Source organism: Folsomia candida, unplaced genomic scaffold, assembly GCF_002217175.1.
Source record: "Folsomia candida strain VU population unplaced genomic scaffold, ASM221717v1 Fcan01_Sc007, whole genome shotgun sequence".
Lineage (NCBI taxonomy): Eukaryota > Metazoa > Arthropoda > Collembola > Entomobryomorpha > Isotomidae > Folsomia > Folsomia candida.
In genome coordinates this window covers 4,170,342-4,195,867 of record NW_019091199.1, presented here as the reverse complement: position 1 = coordinate 4,195,867, position 25,526 = coordinate 4,170,342, and the positions used below count along the sequence as shown (strand labels likewise).

The following is a 25,526-nucleotide window of genomic DNA, read 5'->3' as shown; positions in this document are numbered from 1 at the left end:
CCTTCACGCTTGCACTGTAAAAAATGCTTTCTGCAGATCCTATCGCCGGTGTGCACTTGAAATAACTAATGCAGTACAACTTTCCAAGTTATTTTAAATCAATTATACAAAACACATTTGCAGTTAGTTAATAAACCTTAAAACAAATTACCATCATGGCGTAAGTAATTGTCTCACACATGATGAGCCAAAAATTTATTATGGATCACAAAACTGAATCCAAGTCACACATGTTTAATAATTCCACAATGACACAAAAAATGAGCACATATTTAGGTAAAACTTTAAGAGCAGGTTGTGTTTGAGCAGGAGGTGAACAGAAGAAGAGGTTGATTAACTCTGATCCGCATAAAAATGGGGAGATCGAGATGCGAAATGCAAAGCGGATGAAAGATGACTAATAGCACGTCCTCGTCATCGTCTCACTCTTTCTTCCCACAGAAGACCGGATTGCAGCATCACAACACTCGCAGCATTTATCGAGCATCATCATCATCACTTTGACAGATTAGATTTGCACACCTTGCTTTCTTAGCATTGACAAAACTGCCTATGCGTCGTACTCGTCAAGTGAAGCAAGGTGAGCAAGAACACGGGTAGAAGAATGAATTGGTTATCAGAGCTGAATACATGGCAATGCATTGCATTTCCACGCCATGTTAGCATTCTCATCCAATTACTCACTGTTCTATTATGCAAGCAGAACGGTGTGTACTATACATCTTGAGATGCAGTTTAGTGGATGGATACACCAATACAGAAGAGTCGTGCCTTTCTTAGATCTCGCATCTATGCAAATTGCCGTAATCACGTCACATTGTTTGTTATGGGGGAATCTGTTTTTTTTCTTTATCATAATGTTGAAATGAGACATTTTTTTACTAACTGGTGAAATAAGCGAGCCTCTAATTAATGGACGAGAATAAGGACAAAAAAGACAACACCAAGTGTTTATTCGCGCAGTGAGAAAATCACGAGTGCGTTAGAATAATGGGATAACAGAACTTGAGCAAACTTGCAAAAACAAAAGATGTTGAAGGATGTTGCTGAGAAATGGAAACTGTAACTGCTTTCGTATAAATGGTTTAAGCCCAATCGTAATAAATATGTCTTGCAGATGCTCAGAATAGTGATTATTTTATTGCAGATGTGCTTACATATCAATTCCTAATCTCTAGAAAAACGCTGTGGCTGAGATAAATATGCACCGCTATGGGCAAATCAATGGGTTTATACAATTAAATTAAGCTGATAAAGGTGTTATTCTGCGGAGATTGATGATCATTAAGAAAAACATGAAGAAGAAGAAGAAGAAAACATAAATCACTGCACGAATTCAATTTTTAAGTTGCTTCTTACAGCAAAGTTTTGTGCGGAAGGGGAAGGAATGCGTTTTATAAAAATTCAGGGGGAACGGAGTGAACACAGTAAATGCATTATGATAAATGCGTCCTTATAAAATGGAATTGTCACCGTCACTCGTGAGACGAGGGGGGTTCCAGGGAAAGAACAAGAGCGATGGGGTCGGGGTGACGGATGAAGGGTGCGGGCTGAGTGAGACGGGAATATTTTATTCATTTTATTACACTTACGCACAAAATGCAAACATTTCTTTGAAAGTGAGAAATGTGCAACGCAAATCATTCAAATTTTCGGAATCACTAAAACTTTAGGACGGTTAATATATAAAGTTGCCAACTCTGTTAACGGAGAAATTATTCATTATTAGATCAAAAGCTTTAAAAAACTCGCAGAATGTTGGACCGAACACGAGGACAGAGTCAGATCCGTCAGTTAGACGACTCTCTCAAAAGTTAAGATATAAATTATTGCCAAACTAACTTTTGATTTGCCAAAAGTGAAAACTTATGATTTCTAACATATTTTATCCGCATGCAACATATTTTTCAGTCAAAATGACCGAGAAACACATACCGGCTGCTGAAATCCTTCATCCTCTGAATCATCCGAATCCATTGCAGAGATTCGAGGCGACATTTTAATTAACTTTATTATTAATTTGTACTTTCTCCTCGATATTTTTCAATCTCAACTTTTCTGGCACCGCTTTCTCTTGCCAGGCAAGAAGGATGGCTAACCAGGGTGGGAAGCTGACAGGAAAAAATTGCTGATTTCTTTTGTTGCAGCAATTCTCGTCTCACTCATTCATTTCACGCAGTCTTTCTCCCAGCCACGTACATAAATGCGTACGTACTATGTGCACGTATGACCCAAAGTCAACTCGCACGCAAAGGAAACTGAAAGTCACGCTAAAGTTACAGAGTCAGATAACCCGTTAATGTACGCCTTCTTGACTTGTAAGTTTAAATTGAATTGTACAATTCCACACCACACCAAGTAAAATTTGACGTGGACAAATGTGTCTGATTCTTTTGCAGAGTTTGCTGCAATTCACTACGATTTACTCCAGCTGGATGCCATTGCTTTGTATATTTTTCTTCTTGTTTTCTGCAAACTGAGCAATTTGTTCCAGCTCAGAAGTAATTTTTAACGATTCACGACGACAAAGGGAACGTAATTCCGCTTCTGATACGCACAACTGATCTGTGGCTGTCAACAAGCTACAGATTCAAGATTGACGGAGTTGGCTTGATCTCAACGAAGACCACGACGACGAAGAGCAAGTTGCAAACAAAGCAATGAGTCGAGAGAGCAAATGGAGAATCTCCAAATCAGATTCGGCGGAAGGAGAGCCACTACTGCACGAAAGTCGTCTATGACATTGCTACCCGAAACACTGAGGCTTCTTTTACCACGTTTTTTGCGACATGAAACGACGACGACCATTCGCTTAAGCGTTTGACACTCTCCATATTTTTTGCACCCTTGCCACAACACGATTTCTTTCTTATAGCAGAAATTGCTGGTGGTATACGGCGAGAAAAACTTGGTAGAAACACTGCTGCTCCCGTCACAAAGGAAGACGAATGAGTCATTTGTTCATCCATGAAATGAGAGCGTTGTACTTTGTCTCGAGTCAGATTTTCAGATTCAAACATCACCCACAAACTCCACACCCACGCACACTTTTTGATGCTTAATGTGATTACTTGAATCCAAACTAAAAATTACTTGGCTGGGCTGGTCCCATTAAATTAAAACTCGATGTGCTCTCTCGATTCAAGAGTTACGACTCAATATCCTACAATGGGTTCGGCCGTCCAAACAAAGTCGATTTTATATGCACAAGGGTGGATCGGGTTGACTGCTTGGAGTGATATCGACATCTGATATCGGATACCCAATCAGACGGATATGCACAAAAAATTAAAAGTGAATGCAACAACTGCAGCCTCCCACGCAATTTGTCCATAAATCTGCGACCGGGCACAGAGTCAGACGGAGCACAGATCTGGGTGAATTGTAACAACGACACTCGAAGTTTGAGTCTTGATTCAAGTATCGGATTAAATATTGGGTTTCAGTCAGGTCGGTTATTGAGGGTGGAACTGTTTAATAAACCTGAATTAGAATAAAGTTGATTTGATGCATACGCTGTTGCCGATTACTATTCACTGAATGAATGATGGATTTCAACCAAATTATTGGGCGGTGGTGGTGGTGAACGATGTTGGATGTGGTCGGTCTTCGATTCCATTACACGGCCAATCGCCCTTCAGTTGCCGTCTCATTTCCTCTCAAAGATAAGAAGGAGGAAGAATTAGCTCCACAACTTGTCCATACTACATACGCGTATGTATTGGATGGAGGCAGCAATAGAAGCGAGCACCACAATGATAATGGATCACCATACACGCGGAATGTTTCCCATTTCCTAGCAAAGCACTTAGAAGTCCGTCAAAGTCAAGTAAGTCTGAAGGATATGTATCAAAATATCAAGAAATCCGACACTTTCTTCTCCCTCACAATAAGAACTTTTATACTACTTGGCATCGCATTGAAATGGTGACTGGTGAGCCTTTTCAATGCCTCTCGCCATCATCCACTCAAGACCATTTGATCTCACTTTAGCCAAGAGCAGAAATTCCGGAGTGAAGGAGCGATACACTTTCTCGTAGTTGCAGTACGTACGCACTGTATTATTTATTATGCGTGCTGCTGAATGAGTTGGAAGAGGTTGGCTTGAGATGCTGTGCTCTTGCTCTGCTGGGAGAAAGCAGGAGAGGGGACACTGCTTGACATCAAAAGTAGCAGCGTTGGAGAAAGAAAGTAAATGCTGGTGAATAAAAAAAGGTGAATAAACATCCGGTGGTGGTGGAGAAGAGGAATCTGAATCACCAAAACCGCACAACCTCCCGGTGTTCGCTGCACTATGCGATGCACAGGAAGAGGAGAAACCCGGGTAGTGTACGGTGTGTACCGTGTCCAGGCAAGAACTGAGCAAAACCAGTAAACGTAAACAGGGAAGTGGAAAACGAAAGTTCGGGCAGGCAGGAGAGAGGAAATAACGCAATACGCATCACCAACACGGGGCACAGAATGCATCACACCGTCATTTTCGCATGCAATGGATGCAATTTGATTGCTTTAGGGTGCACCAAAGAGTGTGAAACTACTTGTAGTGCACCCATCAAGTATCTCCGACTCCAATAATGCAACATTATCGCGAAGAATATTTCTTCATTTCGCAAAATACGTATCAATATCAAAATGTGCATGTAGTACATCTACGTATCTATGTAAAGGGATGCCAAAGTTAACGAAGGCTGTAAACGCTCTCTGGGAACCTTTCCCCACGGTAGGGCCGAGTCATTACGGGCTATGGTGGAGTAGTTTGAAGCTAACAGACGTTACACGTGAAGAATAGGAGATGAGATGAGTCAACCCAGAAGAAGACGACGACGGGATGAGACTGAAACATCCCCCTCCTATCCGAAATAAACCCGGAACAGGACGAGCGATTTCCACCCTCACAAAGAAGGCATAGCCAACAGCGGGTATTATTCCACCGGTCGTACGCACGACATTGCAATGCACCAAGGATGATGCCTTCTTACATTTCTTCCTATTTTAGAAACCACGCTTATTTTCAGCCTTTTCCAGACTTGGGAACTTCCTCGAGAAGAAGCTGAACTCGCCAGACTTCTCGACGACTTATCCACGTTCAATCTAAAGATATTCGGTTTCCTTTCTCTCCTTGATCTTGATCTCTCTCTCTCTCTCTGTCTCAACCATGTCGTGTGCTCCGTGGATGGAAATTCCCTCAGCATGGCAATGGCTTGCAAAGATTCTAATACCAGATATAACAAAGCCCAACCAAACTCGTGTCGTTGCCATTCCTGTCGTCAATTCCGAAAACTGCAGTCGAAATACGGCTGCATACAAGGTTTGCTACGGCGAACTAGGAACCCGGGTTATTGTGAAATAGGAATAATGACACAAAGTTGTTGTGCGTAAGCACCAGTACTTGCTTCTATACCGTATGGAGTAAAGTAGTAGCATTATTGGTGAATGCAACCATTAGATTAGAGTTGGATATGGGACTGTGGAAGCAGGAAAGCAAGAAAGACTTGCCATTTCCTTTCTGTCGTATCAATAGATGCGATTTCCTTTATTTATGCATTTCACCGTAGTCGCCCAATAATGCGACAACGAGGAGCTCTAGAGCTGGGACAACCATGGAGCAAAACGGAATTGCGTTCAGGCATGCAAATCCACCCCATTATTTTTCTTCTTATTTCGAAGAAACCTCCTTAAAATGCTCTTTCCGTGGTGGAATTTTTGATAACAGACGGTCAAACTGTTCCTTAAGAGAATAAGTTTCCCCTTACGCTCCTTAAAAAAGCTGGTGATTGGAGGAAGATAGTAAATTGAGTGACTTTGAGTCGACTCAACACTACTGCTGCACAGCCATTAGTTCTGCAGGGACGCGAGCTAACTAACTAATAACGATGAGCGTGATGTGATGTGTTGTAGGTATCAGTCCAGAAGAAGGAAATGGAAAAGTTTGCGACTTCTCAAAGGCATTCGTCCATTTATTTCTTGAAAGAACATCTCCAAAAATAACATCCGCACCATCATCAAACCAACAGCCAACCCTTCTCTGCTCATTTCTGGCTGCATTTTTCCATTTTACTCGAAATACTACATACATATGTACCTCCCTCTTCAAGTCTCCTCACTCTTAACTTTTAGCAGCTCATTTCAGAAGGAGGCTGTTGCAAGAACCGAAGCCGTCGGGGATATATTTTACATGCATGGCTCCCGTTCCACTAAAAATCAAAGTCAACCCGGTTAAAGTGAAGAATGCATCCGAAGCAAGACAAGTCGACAGAGCTGTGCACAAGCATATTCGCTATATTAGGATTGTAAGTGAGAGGAGAGTGGGAGACAGGAAATCTGTCTGCGTCTTGCTGAAAGAAACCTTAATTAGTCACACGCACATTACTGCCAGCAACAAATTTCTCACTTTTTATCCTCCAAACACGATTTTGTGCATGGCTAAATTAATGATGATGTATGGCATAAAGTGTGCTCTTTGGGCAAGGTTTCATAATTTATGACGGATAAAGACTGCACACCGAAAACATTAATTACAGTTGAAATACTTAATAATAGGGTGCATTATTGTCAACTAATGGTTCGTAGGTGGGAGCGAGTACACGTTTTATTACAATGGTCAACAATCTGATAATTTCACTACTACTTCCTCAATCGCAACCCTATTGAAAAGCTTAATTGTTTTCGCTGGAGTTTTTTTCTGAGACAAGATCAATAGCACCACGATCTATTTGTGTATACGTGTCTACATGCATAACCTGGTGTATGCCACAAGGCGTTTTGCTGCCAGTACACGACCGGAAGTTCATTATTCAACCGGTCGACCAAGATAACTGAATTCGACTTTTATTTTAGGAGTAATCAGTTGCTGTCGGGTGACTCACAGGCCCAATTTACACCACACATCGACGATGAGCAGCAGCATGTCGAGTTACTGGACTACATATATGGTTAAAATGGTAAATGGAGCAGTGTCATGTCATGATTTGACGGCGGTGTGGTCTGTTTCTGGCCGATTTTTTTCCTCCCAATCGCAGTAGCATATGCACATATTTAGTACCAACCACGCAACTCATAAGACAGTCCATTCATTTCCTCATTTTGAGCCAAAGTTTTCTGCTCATTACGGGATTATAAATATACAGAGACTCCCACGCTGCATTTGGAAATACAACCTTTTGTTGGAAACAAGACTCTCCCCTTCCTTCCAAAAACTGGATCTGTTTATGAATGAAAAATTAAGAGAACGAGTGGTGGTGGTGGTGATGCATATTAGTGGAAGAGGCAGGCATGCTCTCTCATATTGATGGATGAGAGGACGATAATGAAGGAGCATTTGGATTTTGATAAATTGCGTGTGATCTGGACAGCATCAATGAATTTCTTAGACGATTTCAAAATCATTGAGAAGGCTTATTTGACCGTGACATGAACCGATTTCTACGAGCTCATAGTTGAACGACCAGAAATTAGGGCTGATATTTCACAGATAAGGTCGACTTTGAATGAAGTCTCGAATCTAACGATTTTCATTGTGGGGCCACTTCCCCAATAATAAGAATGCGCTACGGTGAGATGCACTGGAGATGACCCCATCAATCAACTTCATTTAGAGCTGGCATAAAAGTGCACTTTGAGTCGGAGAAGCCAAACAACATAAATGCATTTGCGCTGATTTTCGTTCTTGCAACTATCGTGATTTGTACATTTTGCTCATTTTCAAAAAATGTATACCATCGGATTATACTTAAATTAAATCCATCTCATGAAAGGTGAGAGTCGTTCAATTTCTAGCCACAAATCAATTACACGTCAAGGGTAATCTCAACCTAAGCGAGCATTTAGCCAGATGATATTTTGCATAGATACATACTTCAAGAAAGCAAAGATGCAAATCTCGAATTAAATCCAATTAGAAAGAGAATAAAGCTGGCAGGATCTCTCAGCATGCTCGTTATTGTTTGCCAATGAGGAGTGGGAGGGAGCCAATCCCACCAAATCAAGAAAAGAAAGAACGCGTACAAGAGCAATCAATCCATCTCAATTCGAAACATCAATTCCAACTATGGTATCCTCCATTCATTCATATAGCTCCACAACCACTCGTTACACTGCGACGAGTGCAGAGTGCAGGGGAAGATACACACACACAAAAAATAATACTGCAAAAAGTCGGACCTTCGTTCCGTCTTAAGCATCCGTGGTGTTCTATTGAATTCGTATTTGAAGAAAAGTGATCTTAAAGAGTTTGGACATGAGTCAGCAGCGGTCGGTCGCATCTCTTTCCTCCCAAAGAATAAATATGTTCTTATGTAGTTTAGATATGGAGGATGAACATTATCCTCATTGTCAGATTATGGTCCGCTTTCGATTGGATGGTGAAGCAGATTCCATCCGAGATGAATTGTCCAACAGATCAGGCGTCCTTCTCCTCTCTTCTTCTTCTTCTAGCCACCACACAATCCTCTCCACCATGAGATTCCTAATCTCATTTCTTGGTCTCTCCCCCTCTCTTCTCGGTCCATAAACGACTCCATTTATTTGCTCGAATAAGGATCTCCGTATCCCATCTCCCAAGAAATAAAAAAACAAGGAGGAGACCTCGACCTTCCTCCAACTATCATACACATGTATATACAATGTCATCCTTCGTAACAACCACAACCACAACATGCATAGTGCGTGAACGAATCCGGATGAGATGCAGCCCCTCAAGCTAAAAATGTTTTTCCCCGTTGATTGTTCTTTCTCCTATTTATGATTTTTTTAGCCCGGACATTATTCTCATGTCATCATTTCCTTCACTGAATTATGTAGAAAGAGAATAATGTAGCATTATACAACCGTGTGGACATGATCTCATTTTGTGCAGAGGGAAAAGAAATTGCTCAAAATGGCACTTCCGTCCGTATTTCCGTCCGTTTTGCCAGCTATTACTTCGTCTAGAGTCATAATTTTCACACAGCTGTAATAACGAAAGAATGCGAGCATACATAATCTCATTTCCTCCTGAACAAAATCTTTGCAACTGGAGGATGTACTTATTGTTAGATATGTATCATAAAACACGCTAAATATGTACATACATATGCACTTCACACAGTTATGCACATGTAGATAGAAAGATGGAGAAAACTTGTCCGCGGCGTCCTTCCATTCCAAGCACAGCCCAAAGCCACAGAAATTAGTGACCATCCCTGTCAAAAGGTCAGAGTTGGAGGGCCAGTTGGCAGACAAATTTCTCCCGTCAGAGTTAACCTCGAAATTCCAAACTCGGTTGGAGGAAAAGCTTACTTGTTGTACAGGACAAATTGGAAAATGTTTTCTAGAAATGCATAACCCGTAGTTTTACAACACATTACAAAACCACACGCACTGGAACTGCAACTGGATGCAAGCTACACAAATAAAAAATCATGGGCAGACAGCAAAGAATGCATCAAACGAACAAGAAACTCATCACCGTTCAATGTTCATCTTTCGCTCAACCGATACGAAAAAGGAAACTACCAAAATGACCAAAAATGCATCGACCATAAATGGAAACGGCAACTAAATATTACTGCTCCTTCCTTTTGTTTTTGTACTCAACAGCCCATTTTCTCCCGTCAAACGCTTCACTCTTTGTTGGGAAAGTGTCTGACGACTTTTTCTAGGGTTTGGGTTGGGAGATAATAAAATTCCTTGTGCAAGTAATCTCCTCCAGTTTAAAAATTCTATTTATTTATCCTCGACTGGACGGAGACGACTGAAAACTTGTCATAATGTGACATAAAAGGGCCGATGCCACTGGACATTTGTATCCTCTCCACAGGACTTTTGTCCAAAGTCCACAAGGAGAGAGGACGCGGACCCCTTCGGAGTGACTGCCCATAAGATATGACTTGTGAGACTTCAAGTGGGCAAACAACAAACTGGCTTCGTTATTGCGAGGAGAGAAACATGCTCATAGATTTCAATCCACTTCTTTCCATCCATTGTTAACAGGCTGGCCTGCACAATGGACAAAGTTAATCTCGTGACGAAAAAGTCTCAAGACAATTGATGGACTTTGGAGGAAAAAAGTTCTTTTGACTCCCGAGTATTTCGTTGGCTTTGGAGGAAGAATGGCCACCTCCACGACGCGGACGGAGGAAACCACCAGCACACAAAATTCATTCATGATTCGTACATATTTTTCTGTCCACGATGCATTTTCAGCCGGATGAATTGTGGCCTTTGAGTCGCAAACTATGGGACAGAATGCCGTCCTTCACAGACTCTATTTCTTTGTACTCTTTGTAGTCTGCTGTTGAAATATAATTTACTGAGCAATTTAAAATAATGAACACCAAGAAGAAGTGTTTGCTTTCATGGTTGGTGAGCCAACCAATTCAGTATTAAATTGTGTGCAGTCAATATCCTATTTGTTTTTGACGAGTATGCAAATGACTTTATTTGAACAATTATAAAAGTTCCAAGACTAATGCATTACAAACTTGAGAGGGGATTTTAAACCTTTTTAAGTACACAATTATTGGTGGTTGAAGTCGTTACTTGATAACCCATTCCGAGTCCCTCCCAGTTTCCCAAATATTTGCGGTGGTGAGGTGCCTGTTTTAAGCCCATTTTAACTCAATTGTAAATTAGTCTACGCTATTTGTGCGTGTACATATGTACCTGTGCACCATCAAAACCCTTTAACAACGACTCAAGACCGACTCTACTTGTTGTGCTGTGCTCCTTCTCAGAAATCTGTGCTAAGTCAGCCTATGCTTATTATGAACGGTGCAAGCAAGCAGGGCGACACAGGATTATACTATTTGCACTAGTTCGTGTCATTCTCAAAAACTTGAATGCACATTAAGGAGGACTAAGCTAGCACATTAAACTATAATTCTGTCAACTTGTTCTCAATACTAATTGATTATTGAGAACAAACATACAAAAGCATTTTTAGAGGACTTCAAATTATTAAGTCAGACAGGTTTATTTTTTCCGTGGCCGGAGGAGAGCAACCAATTTGAAATTTTTAATCCACTGTTGTTGAGAGAATCAGGGAAGCAAAAAATGCACGTGATGGAAATCAAGTGTCCATATTTGGCATGAAATGACCGGAATGAATTTCTCTATTGAACACGGAGCACTTCAACCTGCGCAAGCTCTTGATAAAGATATTTATTTGAGCCAGGCTCCAGAGAAATTCCATCCGAACGATGGCACCAGAACACAAGCAAGTACTTATATAGTGCTGGGCAGCTTTCCGAAACGCAGCATTTGATTAATTATGATTGGTTGGTTGGCACTAATTCCTTCAGCAAATCCCACAATAATAAGAAGAAGACAGATTTTTACTATGGAGCTGGTTTCAGGCGATGGCATTTTAATTTAATTCTGCTTTTATTGCACAAAGTAATCTCGTAATGTGAATCAAAAGCGTGTAAAATTTGAGACGTGGTACCCACTGATTCCTCCACTGGCTCAAATATCACGGCCCACCAGCGATCGTGATTTCAGCTCTTATTCAAACAAAATATGATTCTGTGTTTTTTTGTAAGATCAAATTTTTCAATGCTGCAATGATCTGACCTAAAAATAATATGCGCCAACGTCCATATTGCACACTCTGATTCCCATTTTGTTAAGACTTTGATTATCTGCGTTGGTTTGTACATATGTTGGTTAAATTATTTAGAATGCAATTTAAAAAATTTTTGCGTTTAGAAGACCTACATCCGATGTATCATCTACCTTCCTGGAATGGATATTGAGACAAGCATAATTATATCTCCTTGCTAAATACAATGCTTATTAAATGACAGTTACAACGGCGCAATTATTACTTCATCTGTCAACATTTTTCTCACATTAATGACAAATGGTCATCTTACGTAGACTCTTCCTCCACAGTTATTCGCATTCATCTGAACACACAAACGATGTGATCGTGTTCTTTTAAACTATTTACATTTTTTGTCTGTCTGCAATCTGCTAAAGCGTTGGACGTGCTTGGCATTCTACCAGTTTTTCACGCTCCAAGAACTCTGCTCAGCTTTCAACAACAGGTAGAAGAAGACGATGAAGAAGAAGAAAAGTTGACCGACCGGACCAGATTATTATTTCACGATCGACCTTTGGAGGTTGCATTACAATGGAATTGAGATTACTTCTTTACTGCATGTGTACTTTGACTCATGGAACACATTTTATTGACTTTACTTCCACTGCGACCAACGATGAAATGGGGGCCATCTACACATTATCATCATGCCATTATTAAGTACTATTATTCTGCCAGATATAATGGAGGATTTAGATTACAAAAGTATTTTTTGAGCAAAATTAACTCTATTCGTGATTATGCTTTTTTTAAACCTTTGGTGAAAGGATTGAAATGAAGTTGTTGTTCAAATATTTACTGAACGTGAAAAGAGAACAAGGAAATCGTGAGCAGTGATCACTGATTATACGCAACGCGAGTATGTTACATTGAAGAATGTACGCAGTAAGTGCAACTGGACTTTCAATCGACTTCACCTTTCTTCCCATGTTATGAATAATACGCTCGGATCTCAAAGGATAAAATTGAACAAATCAAGATTCGAGGGAAGAAAGCACTTTACCGTTGAATTTTGTGTATTTTACATCGAAATAATTATCTACAATGGCCAACCTTTCACCGTTATCACAAACTCCCCTCCAATTTGATGGAGACTGTAAAAATCTAAATTGCAGTGTTTCGTACGTCGTAATGCTAATGGTTAAATGACTAAATGGTAACTTCCCTTTGACACGAAACATGGATCGTGGAAAATTGTGCATCTCACAACGCACACACATTACGCAAAACATTACTTGTTCTCACCACACACAGACAACATAAAATTATACAAAACTGCATTAAAATGATCAGAGAGTCATAAAACCCTTTTCACCACCACCTTCAGCTCAAGAAGGAAATAAATAATATTATTATGGTGAGATCGTTCGAGCTCTGTAGGTCGATGAATGGAGTGTGCATACATGTACATATACGTATCTAATACTGTGCACATGAAATATAAGCAACACCACTTGCCAAGCCAAACAAGATCCATTCGGCACGGCATGACAAGAAAAGTCAAGGGAGGAGGCGGAGGGGGACCCAGTAAACTTGCAAGTATGGCTTTTACGAGAGATTCGGAACAAACAGAGTCCAAGGATTTATAGCTGTAATATAATTTTTTGTGTGGGATTGAATTAAAAGTTCATCACCCTTGAACATATTCCGACCACTGCAACCACTTGAACAGAAAGAGTTATCGATAACCCTCAGCGTGTAAATGTACATGTGTGCGAGAACGAAACGCAAGATTCAATCGGTTTCATGTTCTGGGTCGGTCGGTATGCATGTCATTATATCAAAGGTTTCTTCGCTACGCTGATATTTAAGTTTGGTCATAAACTGCACTGACTTTGAATTTCCTCTCCTTGTAAACCATGTGAAAACAAGCCATAAAATGGTTCAATCATTAGGATTCATTGGCATTCATTCTACTGAGCTCAGATTCCAGAAAAAGTCAAACTGTGAGAACTCCAGAGAGGAGGGTTCGATGCTGGAAAGAGTTTGTTTATGTATTTCTTCTTCTTTGGAGATGCAATCAAAGGAGTGAGTAATTAATCAGGTCGTAAATGTGTAGGGAACAAGATTGCTAACAACGTATTGATGATGAGCCATCTCCTCTACGACGAGTTTGAGTAGATGATGAGCTTTCTTGGCGTTCCACAGAAAGAGTTTTCATATAATTAATTGAGTTGATTAGGATGAGAAGCAGGAGGCGAGGAGGACAAATTAATCAGAGACATTCAATCTCATTTGCGAGTGACTCTGGCAAATTTGGGACGTCACTGTCACGAAAGGATGAATGGATGAATCAAACGCTGCCTGATGCATTTTGTTCAGCCGCAAATTTGGGAGGCAATTAATCTCTCCTCATTTGCTTTTTAACCAGATTCATAATCAACCATAATCGTAATTGGCAGCATCCAGCAGAAGTCTGACTGTCTGTCTAGAGGGTGTTCCGGAAGTAATGCAACTTTGGTAAAATGCATATATGCAAGGGTATCAATTTGCCCCAAATTCGAAATTGGGTGAATATTGTAGTCCACACATTTATCTAGTAGAATCCGAAAACCAGAAGTCGATATCTCTATCCGTTCCAAAATGAGGTCAAATACCACCAAGCAACTCGCAACCATCGTCTGCCACTACCTCGAAAAAGTGGTTACGCGCTCCAAGAAATTGAGCTGTGTTCACTTTAAAAAATAAGAAATTCCAAAAGTGACGATTTGTTGTGTTATACTAAGGTATGAGCTGCAAAAAACGACTAATCGCAAAAAATATCTGGTCGGTACATTCGTGTGGCAGCCCCGAAAGTAATAAACTTCGTGTAGATAGAAATTTGTTATGTCGGAACGAAATTCGCTGAAGTACTTGAAGTTCTCACCGAACACCATACATTATTTGAAAGCTTAGAAGTTGGACATCAAATCCTAGAAGGTTCTAGAAGCTTATAAATATAGTCAAGAGTAAAATAAAAGTAGCAAGCAGGAGGGCAGAAAAAATCCTTGACCTGAAGTAATTAAAATTAACCAAAATTGATCGTCCTGTACAAGACGATTTACTGCTCAGATTATCAAAATGCTTTTATTTGCACATAGTACAACTCTCCCACGTTCAAGAAAACCATTTATGCAAAACTGGAAATTAAATATAAGCCAAAGTATCACGCTCCGCCTTAAAACGGATCAAATGCAATTAACATGGGAGAGGTGAACAACGTTCCCAAATTTGCCAAATACAAGACCTATTGAAAAATTTTAGTTCCTATCCTAGAAAAAATATTGTAATCGAAAAACTTCAGTCAAAAATTTGAACTTATTTCAACACATGTGGTCAAAAATCTCAAAAAAGGTGACCAAAAACAGTGGCGAAGCACTAATTGTGAGCGCCCAACAAAAACGTCTCCAAATTTGGCGGAAGGGGTGTACGGACCATTGGAAGTAAAACTTAATTAGCTTTAACCTTTGTCCCTTTCTGACCAAAATTTCGCTTTAAAAAATTCATTCGTTGAGTTTATATGTGCATTTGACCAAAGTTGCATTAGTTCCGGAACACCCTCTACATAACGAGTGAGTAGTTGGCACATGTGTGCATGTTGAAGGAAGCTGGATTTTTTAAAAGTCAAGATAACTCCAGGATATTTCACGACCTACTGTCGACTGAACCTGTGGAAAGGAATTGGAGATTCACCCCCAACAAATTCCTCCACATATTTATGCATCAATTAAAAATGCAAAAACGTGGAATACTACGCAACTCACCAGATCCTTAAAGTCCAGCGAGGAGTCGAGTCCACAAACTCCAAAGCCCAGTTCCATGAGATCTTCGTACAAATTGCTGCTCCCACTGAGGGAGGAGGAGGACGAGACTGTTGAAGCTGCATAATATGACGATGAGGAAATACTTGACGAGTTGACAGAAGCCAAGGAACCCCTTCGATTAATGGGCATGGTGGAGTCGGAGTTAAAATTAAAACTGACACATCTCTCCTTGCTTGGCCCCTTACTCGCATTTGCACCACCATTGCTCAAAATGGGCGGAAGTCGCTTATTACTGCTCTGCATTTGAGGCACTCCTCCGCCACGTATAACACCCTCCTCACACTGGCACAAATCTTCTTCCGAGATGTGAAGCACATCCGGATTTGACAAGACGGCGGGCACTTTCGGACTCGCTACCGGAAGTGACCTTAGTCCACTGCCACTCTTTTCCCTCATGATTGGAGGCATTTTATTATTAGAGGTTGACGACGTGAGATTATCCGCAGAATTATTTCCTCGATTCGGAGCAGGTCTGATAGGGTCCATCAAGTTCAAGTAATCACATGCAAACCGTCCTTGTCGAAATGACCACGTTTTTCCAGGGTCAGGGGCACTCCCACCAACACCACTGCCACCCACGGGCTGTTGCAGGAGTCCATCACGCTCAACTCGACTTCGGCAACTGAATGTGTTCCGCAGTTTGTTTGTTGTTTTCCTCTCAAATCTCAAACTCATTTTGGCAAAACTATTAAACCGTACGAAGCCAATCTAATCAAACGGGTTTGCTCGTAAATTGTCAGGAGGAAGAGTCAGGAGAAGGAATCCCAAAGTTGATGTGCAATACCTCCCACATTCAGTTTGAAGTGCTCAGCTTGTAGGTAAGCACGGAGGAATACGGGATATCCACGTACATATGAAGTAACTATTTAATAACGCCACTTGAACGCTCAACCAGTTTGAATATTTCTGCTTTGGATACGGTATTGATTTAATGACTGCACTGATGCAAAGAATCTCGTCGACTATATGCGAAATGCGATTCTTCTTCTTCTCCTCTTCCTATAAAGTCAACTTGCTGCTTTTACTCGCTTCATGTGCACTCGTTTAGAACCGTTCACCAAATCCCAACAACTTTGCATTGCATTATTGCATTAGAAGAACCACTCAAAATTAGCCCCTCGTCGTCCTCTTCTTCTTGCTTCGTTCGTGATTTATGCAACCGAAGCCTCCTCCTTGAAGAAGAAGAAGCAAGTGGTGGTGTCGAGACTCACAAATTAATTCCCAATAAATAAATAATAAGGTTCCAACCGGGATGAAGCGTTTGTTCAATGCCGACACTTTCCTACAACAAAAGTTCAGTAGCCAATGGATTTTAGAACTTCCTCAATTCAATCGTCACGTTATGATGCACTGACCGGTCAAAAACGCAAGGCTAAATATCTCGCTGGCTGAAAAACCCGGCTATTTTTTCTGGGGCAAACAATCCCGGTTAAATAAATCCCTGAAGTTCCCTGAAGGGTGTCCGCGTGTACCTACGCGCTTGGGTTCAGAAATGAGAATGGATGGTTGAGATTTGGAAGGGATGGAATTATGCATGTGGTGCATCAACTGAAAGGTTGCTACATGGGGCAGCTGGATTGGGCAGCTAACCACGCTAGCTAAACCGATCTTTGGAAGAAGGGACCCCTACCACTCCAGCATCCCATTTTACGTCCATCTTCCTCAACCATGCACTTTTACTTCACACATTCATCTTGTAACCATTGGGCCACTACACCAACCCAAGAACAGCCCCATTGTATGCACGTCTTTTATACGCCACATGGATGGGGCAACAAACGGACGTAACATTGAATAGGAGCTAGTCTGACGCTGTGTATCGTGGATGGAAGCGTTTTTTAGCAAGTATAGCAGCATGCATGGGACGATATTTTATCGCTTTATCCTCCATATCTGCCCCTTGGTCTCTCTCTCTTTAAAACTTCTACCCTCTCTCTCAGATCTCAACTTTAAACTACATCCATCCATCCTTCCTTCCAGTGATTGGGTGCAATGAAATCATTCTGGATTTGAAATATTTCACTCCCAACCACCCCGTTCCTCATCCCTCGAAACATGTAGTCGAGTGAGTGAGTGAGTTGTAAGTGGATAGGACAGAAGAGGAATATTATTATAATGTGTTCATACATATATTGAATACCTTCTTGTTAGCAAAGTTAAACAAGTGGCAGTAAAAAACCCTAACGTATCATCCATCGTCGTCCAGCCCAACTTCGACTTCCGTCAGATCTGAATGCTACACGAGGAGCGTTGAAGAGATGAAAATTCGTATTTGATTTTTGAGCTGGTGATTGTAGTCACTCACCAAGCGTCAAGTACACGGTTGTAAAATATTGCTGCACGCATGGTGCATGGATTATGGTTGGGCCAGACAAATTCTAATCGCTCAGTTTTACAATACCACCTTTCATTTAATCCGTCAAGTCAACCAACCGACCCCAACGAATGACAACAACATAGTTTCAAAGTAAAAATGCAAAGGTTAGAGGTAGTAAAGATGGGCTGGGGAGATAAAATGGCATCAAAGAATTTTATGGCTTGGCATTATTGAAACCTATTCAACTCTTACAATTTGTAGATACGCGTGTAGATTTTATTGAATAGAAGTGTCACCATTATTGTTGCGCCTTGTGTGTGAATTGCGTAAGACAACAAATGATAATAAAACTGAGAAAAATAGAGTTCTCCTACGTAAGAACTCGTCTGAATTGAATAAAAACTTTTAATAAACCTAACATGAGCACTTTTAACCTTATATAACCAAAATTTAGTATAGTTCTCAACATTTTGATAGATATACATTTAGAAGAAGATCAGTCATACCCTGAAATTCAGGAAATATACAAATATCTAAATAATAGTCGCATTGTATCAAGTTTTACAAGATCATCCCTTGCTCTTATTTGATGAAACAAAATGCGGCATTGTGTACAAATATGGACGACCCGTCTGCCCGTTGACAAATATTTCCATCCGTAGTTAAAAGAAGTACAAGACTTTTGTTGTTGATTTTGTCCCGTCCCGTTCATACAAAACGGGAGAATATATGCAAGATCGCCATTTGTGACATGAACGAATGCATTCATTATGAAACATTGGAATTGATAACTGGAGCTGGCGAAAAGCGACGGAGATGGAGAAGCGGACGGATGCGGAGTGGTCATTAGCGTCCCTTTATTCCGACAACGGAGGATATGATCCCATATGGCATTTATCGTAACAGACAAGGTTGCACATGTCACTGTGCCCAGAGAGGAGTCAAACTAACAAGAAATGTTTCATTCATACGCATTATTTTTACATACAAATAGGGGACGAACAAAACACGGCTATTAACGGGATGCAGCAAATGTCAACACAAGAGTGACAAGCTCGGTTCGGTTTCCAACTAAAATTTTCCATGCTGTATTTATGTACGTATGCATAACGAGTGACGACCGTGCAATGCACGCACGTCGAATGCGAGTTTTCCTTTACAAGAGACAATTATTGCTTTTGATTTGGAAGTGTACGGTTAAAGACAATTCCAATTACGTATCATGTTCCTTAGTATGAAATGAAAGTAACAGATCAACCCAAAGTCCAGAGCTTGGTTTTCAAATAATGTGTGTGCATGTCTGGCTCTCTTCCAGTCAGTCGGTGTAAATTAAAGGAAGGAGCTCCGAAACACGAATTGGTCCTCGGGGGACTTCTCAAATTCTGAACCACCCGAATATAAATCTCACTCGTGTCCTGAGTGGTTTACACAGACAGGGCATGTGTACTTATGTACGAAAGGAGAGAATGAAATAACTACTTCGTGGTTGAAAAGAGAGCCAGCACGTGGCACTTTGTTCTTCATTAGATAGCCATGAACTACACAAGTTGAATAATACAAATGTCTAAAAGGGAGAAAATGACAGACTCATGAACAATGCACCACTACGATTTGTAATAAGTCTGCATGTTCCGAGATGTTTGGAAAAAAATGAAGGGAAACAATGAAGACTTCAATTTACAATTTGGAGAATGACTCAGGATGGTGTCGTTCTGAGTTTACAATTTAAAGAGCCCGTGTATATATTCACATATGTGGCACGTAATAATGAGAGGCTGCGTCATCATACTGTCGTTGGAGAACAATTTAAAAATCTCCTTCAATTGAACCCACACCTGGCGTGTGCCTTTGCGTCGAGTGTATAAGCTCACGATCTGAGGAGAAGGCCTTGAAGAAGAAGGGTGCATGTCCAACAAAGGGGTTCGATCTCTCTGATGTTCGTCTCTATCTACGCACACACACGCCCTTGCTTTTGCCTCAGTAGATGTAATGAAGATCCTTGGTTTTACTCTGGAGTAAAATATTACCATCTTGTTCTTAACAGGCTTTTAGAGAAGGAGGCCCATGACGCAGATGTTGGTTAGGTTGAGGAAGCCCATGAAATCAAGGTAGCTGCAGTTTAAAACTTCACCAACCTTAGTTTGACGTGGCCCAAATCTGATTCAATTTTGAAACTGGAAACTTAATCTGCGGCTCGAGCCCCAATGCAGCGTAAAACCGAAAACATCTGCTGGAGTGGATTATGCATCTGCAAGATTTCCATCCTCTCGTCCTACACTCGTCATTTCTTTGTTGATAGCTCAAGCAGGCAGAGATCTGGACCTGATTTTTACGACTTCAAGATCATAATGTGAGGGCCACCCAGCCCAATGTATGAAATAAAGTCAAATAAAAATAAAGCCTTTACCCATATGTACACTCATCCAGCTTTGTTTTCAATTACGGGCTGCAGTATTAAGACTCGCTGGTGAAAGACATGTTAAAAACAAGAAACGACTTTTACTTGGGAGAGGATCGGGAGAAGGTAATGAAATAGTTCATCCTACACCAGTAGTGGAACATAAATCTTACAATGGCACATATCCCTACTCAAGATTAGAAAAGTTTCCTCCAAATAATAATAATACTAATAAGAAGAGCAGAACAAGGAGCTGGCGAGGGGAAGAGGACGAGGCCATGAAATTCAATACTGTATCGTCACCCAAGTCAGAGATGTTTTGAGGGAAGAAACGTGGAGGTCGGTATAGGACAGCTGCGACGTCGATCTACCTCTCAGCCCAGAGCTCTCTAAACTAAAAGGCTTCCTTTGATGATAGGTGTGACAAGTGAGGGTGGGTGGGTACACATAATAATAATAATAATCCAGGCAGATGAACTGAAATTTTAGACCCCGTGCACTGTAGACCGGGAGCACGGGCCTTCTTCTTCTTCCTAGTCTAGTCCTTGCTCGTTAAGAAAACAGCAGATGGTTGATGCGATCGCAGAGAGAAGTCTGTTGTCCTTTGACTTTTCCCTATTATCCAGTAATGATCCTGCCTTCCCTGCTTCCTTAAGCTTTCGAGTTTAACGGAAGTAATTGAACCCAGCAGCAGAGTTCAATGTACGTTCGTCTCGTCTGCGGAACACAGGTTACGCTGCTCAAGTCCATGTTGTTTTAATGCATGTGCACTTTCCATCTTTTGAAATAAAGGTTATCGGGCCATGGCATGTACAGCGTGTTACGTAAAAGGCACTATGATAAGAAAATGACGAAGGAGTACCACCTAGTTTTCAGTTTTTTTTTGCTTATGCACGGAACTTGTCTCATTTACTAAAAGTAAACTCAAGTATGTAACACGACATGGATGGAAATTAGGGAACGGCCAATTTACACACCCCAACTGCTCAGAAAGCTAACATTATTTTTGTTTCTTGGTTTAGATAGGTGGCCACCAGTCAACATGCCCCTCAGTCAGGCACCCCACCCTAAAAGCAATCAATAACTGCAACACACCGTCAATAGATCTGCATTAGTGTCAAGCCAGTGTCAACTTTATTTATTTGCCGTGATGCAACAAGAACAATGTCCAATCCAATCCTCATATCGCTGCTTCGACAAGAATAGCACACAGATCCACAAGAATAGCACGAACTATGTGTTCGAGAGTAAAGCAAGAACATGGCAGCAGACAAGGGAAAAGAATGTCAATATTCTCACAGTTCCTCCAACAAAAATGAACAATTTGGCTTCGCATACATCCAGCCGAGAAGAAAGCAAACGAAACCACAATGTAAGCAATCAAGTTCGCCCTTGAGGTGCGTTTTTGTTGCATCGCTGCACTGCTGCACATAAACAAACCAGAAACCTGCTTTTCACAAAGACAGCCACAAAGCCTGTCAAGATGGAGCAGGTGAAAGCATATATTTCTCCACAAAAACTTGGCTAGTTGTTGTGCAGTGGACGGTGAGCAAACAGCACAAGGAGGAATACTTATAGGGCGAGAAAGGCCACACACAGTTCCACGAAGGCAATGGAGACAAGTTGTACGAGACCATCATCAATAATCCTAGAGCGGCCGTCGTGTAAATAATGCGTATCTCGGCAGCAGCAGAGAAAACAACCCTTTCCTTCCATCCAATCCTTATTTCTACTGCTAATACCACGAATAAAGAGCCACCTGCAAATTCTGAGAATCCGAAATGGTGGGTTGCACAATATCTTGAGAAAACTTCCCCTTTCTTCTTCTTCTCGATAATGGTTATTTGCAGGTTGTGCTTTAATATCACAATTTCACTCCATTTGCTGGGCTTACCAAACACTTTAATGGTTATTTGCTCCCATGCAATGGAATGGTTGCTAGTTCCTTCGTTAGTAAGGCAAATAAGTAAAGGTGAGATTTGAAACCAGTTGAAATGTTGAATGGGCAATAAGATTAAAATTTTAGTGGGTTCGCATCGCGAGGGTCGCTTTGTGTTGTGCTTTGTCGGAATCATTTATTCGGACATTAATCATTTCCTTCGGGATTATTTGACATTTCGAAACGAAATCAAATTACCCAAAGTAATTCGAGCATTCAGCCCCCAACATCTTTCACTCGGCTGCTCAGGCTCAGCCAACTTTTTACTTTCACTTCCGTTCTGGGACCTTCTTGATTTCCAACTTCATTTCCCACTACGACCATAACGCACAACTGCGAGAACTGAGGAGTCGCTCAAGTGCACCACAACCAGACCAAGTTGAGCAGGGACTAAGAAAGATTGCGAGACGCGTGCATTCAATGTCACTGTCACCAACGAACCAACTCTTTTTCCTCCCCCACTTTCTCCACATTGTATTCCTCCAGCAGGCCCGGGAGAGTTGCGTAAGCTTTTTTCATGGGACAGACCGAGGAATGAATAACGACTTTTAATTGCTTTTCAAAGTGAAAGCCCTTATCATCTCGATGAATCTCATTGTGTAATAATGGAAAAAATGGAATTTCGCAAAAATAATGGGAAAAAGTAGTCAAATTTTGTGCTGACCGTGGTTAAGCTGTCGAGCTCTCTGAGCCATGAGTCCAGCAAGGCGTTCGAGTCCCTTGAGGACTTGAGAGTGGTGACTTCCTCCCCATCAGACTCGTCAGATCCACTGTCGTAGTTAATTTCCACCGTCACCTCGTCCGCCATTGTCGTCGTCGCAATTTGTAATTCAACAATGCACTAAAATTATGCTATACACGCAACTGAAAATCCCGTCCAGTTTTTTGTCACTTTATTCACTCATGAATGTCTTCGTTGGTGACTGGAAAATCCACCTGAAAATAAAGTAAAATAGAATGTCTATCAGTAAAACTGTGTATTTATATGCTGACCTCAAACCGCACCTCGAAAATTTCTATTGATTTGAAATGTTGATCAATATCAACGCATAATTTCTGGCCAACCTCACAAAAATTGGGGGATAGAATTACCCAGCGAATAATTCTACCAACGGACAACTCACGAGAACAAACGCGTCAATAATATTTTACTCGAGTCTACAGGAATTTGGCAACAGAGATAACGATAACGATAACACTAGATTTTACGAGGGTTTCGTATACACTTACCCAATACAATTCTCATTAACCTCTTAACGACGAAGTACACACATTTGTGTAGTTATTGTATTTTCCGTTCACGGCGAAGTACACACATTTGTGTAGTATTATATTTTTCCGTTCACGACGAAATACACAAATGTGTGTACTGCAGAAATTTCCTTGACACCAAAATTTCTTTAAAAAAAGAATATTTCTTCGGTATTTTCTGGAAAACTCGATGGTGAAAAGTGGATTTTTTTCGATATTTTTCACCCAAAATTTTGGAATTTTCCCTATACCGACCAATGTTAAAAAGTGGACTTTTCGTGTTTTTCGTCAAAAACTCGAGTTTTGCAAAGTGGTAGGAAATTTTAATTGGTTGCTATCAGGGAGCTCATGCTCGAACGCGTCCTTAACTTACCGACGTCGTAAATTAACGACGCCTTAATAACGACAAATTATAACGACGTATGCTCATCATTTGTCGTCAAGGCGTCGGAAAATGTTGTCGTTATGAGTTTAACGACATTGTCGAAAAAAAATCGTTAAAATTTGTAATCCATTTCCGATTAAGGGAGTGGTTCACAACGATCTTGGTAACTGAGGAGTTATGTTCTTACGTTTACTACCACTTTATTTTAGGTGTAGGAGTGGGATAAAATTTCAACCCACTTATAATAACTTGTCAAACTATCCAAGAAAATTCTCAAGTAAAATGGGGAAGTCATTGTGAGCAGACATGTTTTCGAGTTTTTAAAATTATGTCATAATTTAAAAAGTTATAGAATTTACAAAATCAAGATTTTAGCTTAAAATTTGTTTGAAAATTCCGTTACGGACTAAAACGGGTATTCAGAAAAATGCAAAAATACAGGTCCTCTTAATATTGAGTGTACAAAATTTAAAATTAGTCTATAATTAATTTTAGGGTAAATGCAACTTTGATATTTTAATCTAAGGCTAAATTTTTATACTATAAACAAATCGTTTTGAAAAAATTTTCCAATTAATTTTTAAGCAAATTTACTGTGAAAAATTGCGAATTGCGAAAAAATTGCGAATTATCTAAAAATTCATAAATCTCATTTTTGATAAGCACGTAACCGCCGCATAATTATATTTTTTTCCTTCGATCTCTCTCGATTAGGACTGCCAATGAGTTCGACTCGAACTGTTCGAGTCAACGCATTTGACTCATGAGTTGCTGAGGATGAGTTGAATTGAGTTTGAGTCAATTCATTTCATTCATTCAATTCATTTCAAACGACTCGTTTCAAAATGAGTGATTTGAACAATAATGAGTTTGAGCTGAGTTGCGGAAACTCATTAAGAATTTCGCAATCCAGCGACTCAATTTGCCCAAAACCAAGTTGGCATCAACATATGCAAACCAACATACCCAATCCCTCGTCAACAATCGTCAATAGCTTCTTGACCCCCATAAAATATTTACATAATATATGAACGAATCCTAATTAACAGCAAATTACGACAAATTTATCTCGTTTCGATAGCTATTTAGGCGTCGAAAACTTTTACGACAAATTCCAAGGTCTTACCGACAATCAAAGTTTTGAGCATACGTCGGTGTCGCTACTAACGACAAGTGCTAAGGACACATGCTCAAAGGTGTCCTTAGCAATACCGACATCGCTAAAAATTATTTTGAGCATGTGTCGCTAATTTTTACGACGTCGCTAAGCTAACGACGCGTTCGAGCATGAGCTCCCAGGTATAATTATTTAAAAAAATCGTACCGAAGGGAAATTTTATTTAAAAATTGGTAGTCCGAAAGAGGTTAAAACCTATAACTAGTTTACACAGAATTAATAGCTATTCAAACCAATATGTGCATAATTACTGTAAAACTGACGACACGACAATTTAACCATTCAACCACAAAAATTGGCATGTTCCACAAGCTTAATAAATCAGTGCAAAATAAATTAGTCAGCGTGAACTGTAGCAATAAATAAATAACTCGTGGTGGACACTTATTCGCAAATTCACTCGTCTAAAATAAAAGAACAAAGTTTTCCATGTATGTATTAAATATTATTGTAATGTGAGCCGTATTTTTACTGCTATACAAAACAGTTGGTTCCATTCCAGGAAAATTGGGACCGATAAGTAACCCAACACAGTGGGAGAAGCAGGAAAACCTGATAAACTGAAATGGATGTATGGCAATACTCGAGTGCTCATGTTATAGTTATGCACTCATCATCAGAAGAGTCAGATGAGCAAAGTCATTGTTCCTCAGCTTCCCAAATGTGCATATTCCA

General features: G+C 40.4%; 1 protein-coding gene across 12 annotated transcripts in view; it reads right to left on the bottom strand.

Annotated features, from left to right (window-relative positions):
- LOC110852763 (ras-associated and pleckstrin homology domains-containing protein 1) overlaps positions 1-25,526 on the bottom strand; it is a 53,137-nt gene that overhangs the window by 6,536 nt on the left and 21,075 nt on the right. For 3 of the 12 annotated variants that reach the window (XM_035853651.1, XM_035853646.1, XM_035853649.1), the window contains exon 2: positions 22,703-22,974. In XM_035853651.1, coding sequence (XP_035709544.1) covers positions 22,703-22,846 — 144 coding nt within the window. In that variant the 5' untranslated portion in view covers positions 22,847-22,974. Of the gene's footprint in view, positions 1-151; positions 285-1,935; positions 3,708-15,324; positions 16,873-22,702; positions 22,975-23,031; positions 23,198-23,268; positions 23,415-24,998; positions 25,411-25,526 lie in introns of those variants that run through there. The other 9 variants (XM_035853647.1, XM_035853650.1, XM_035853644.1 and 6 more) reach the window with 9 other exon arrangements.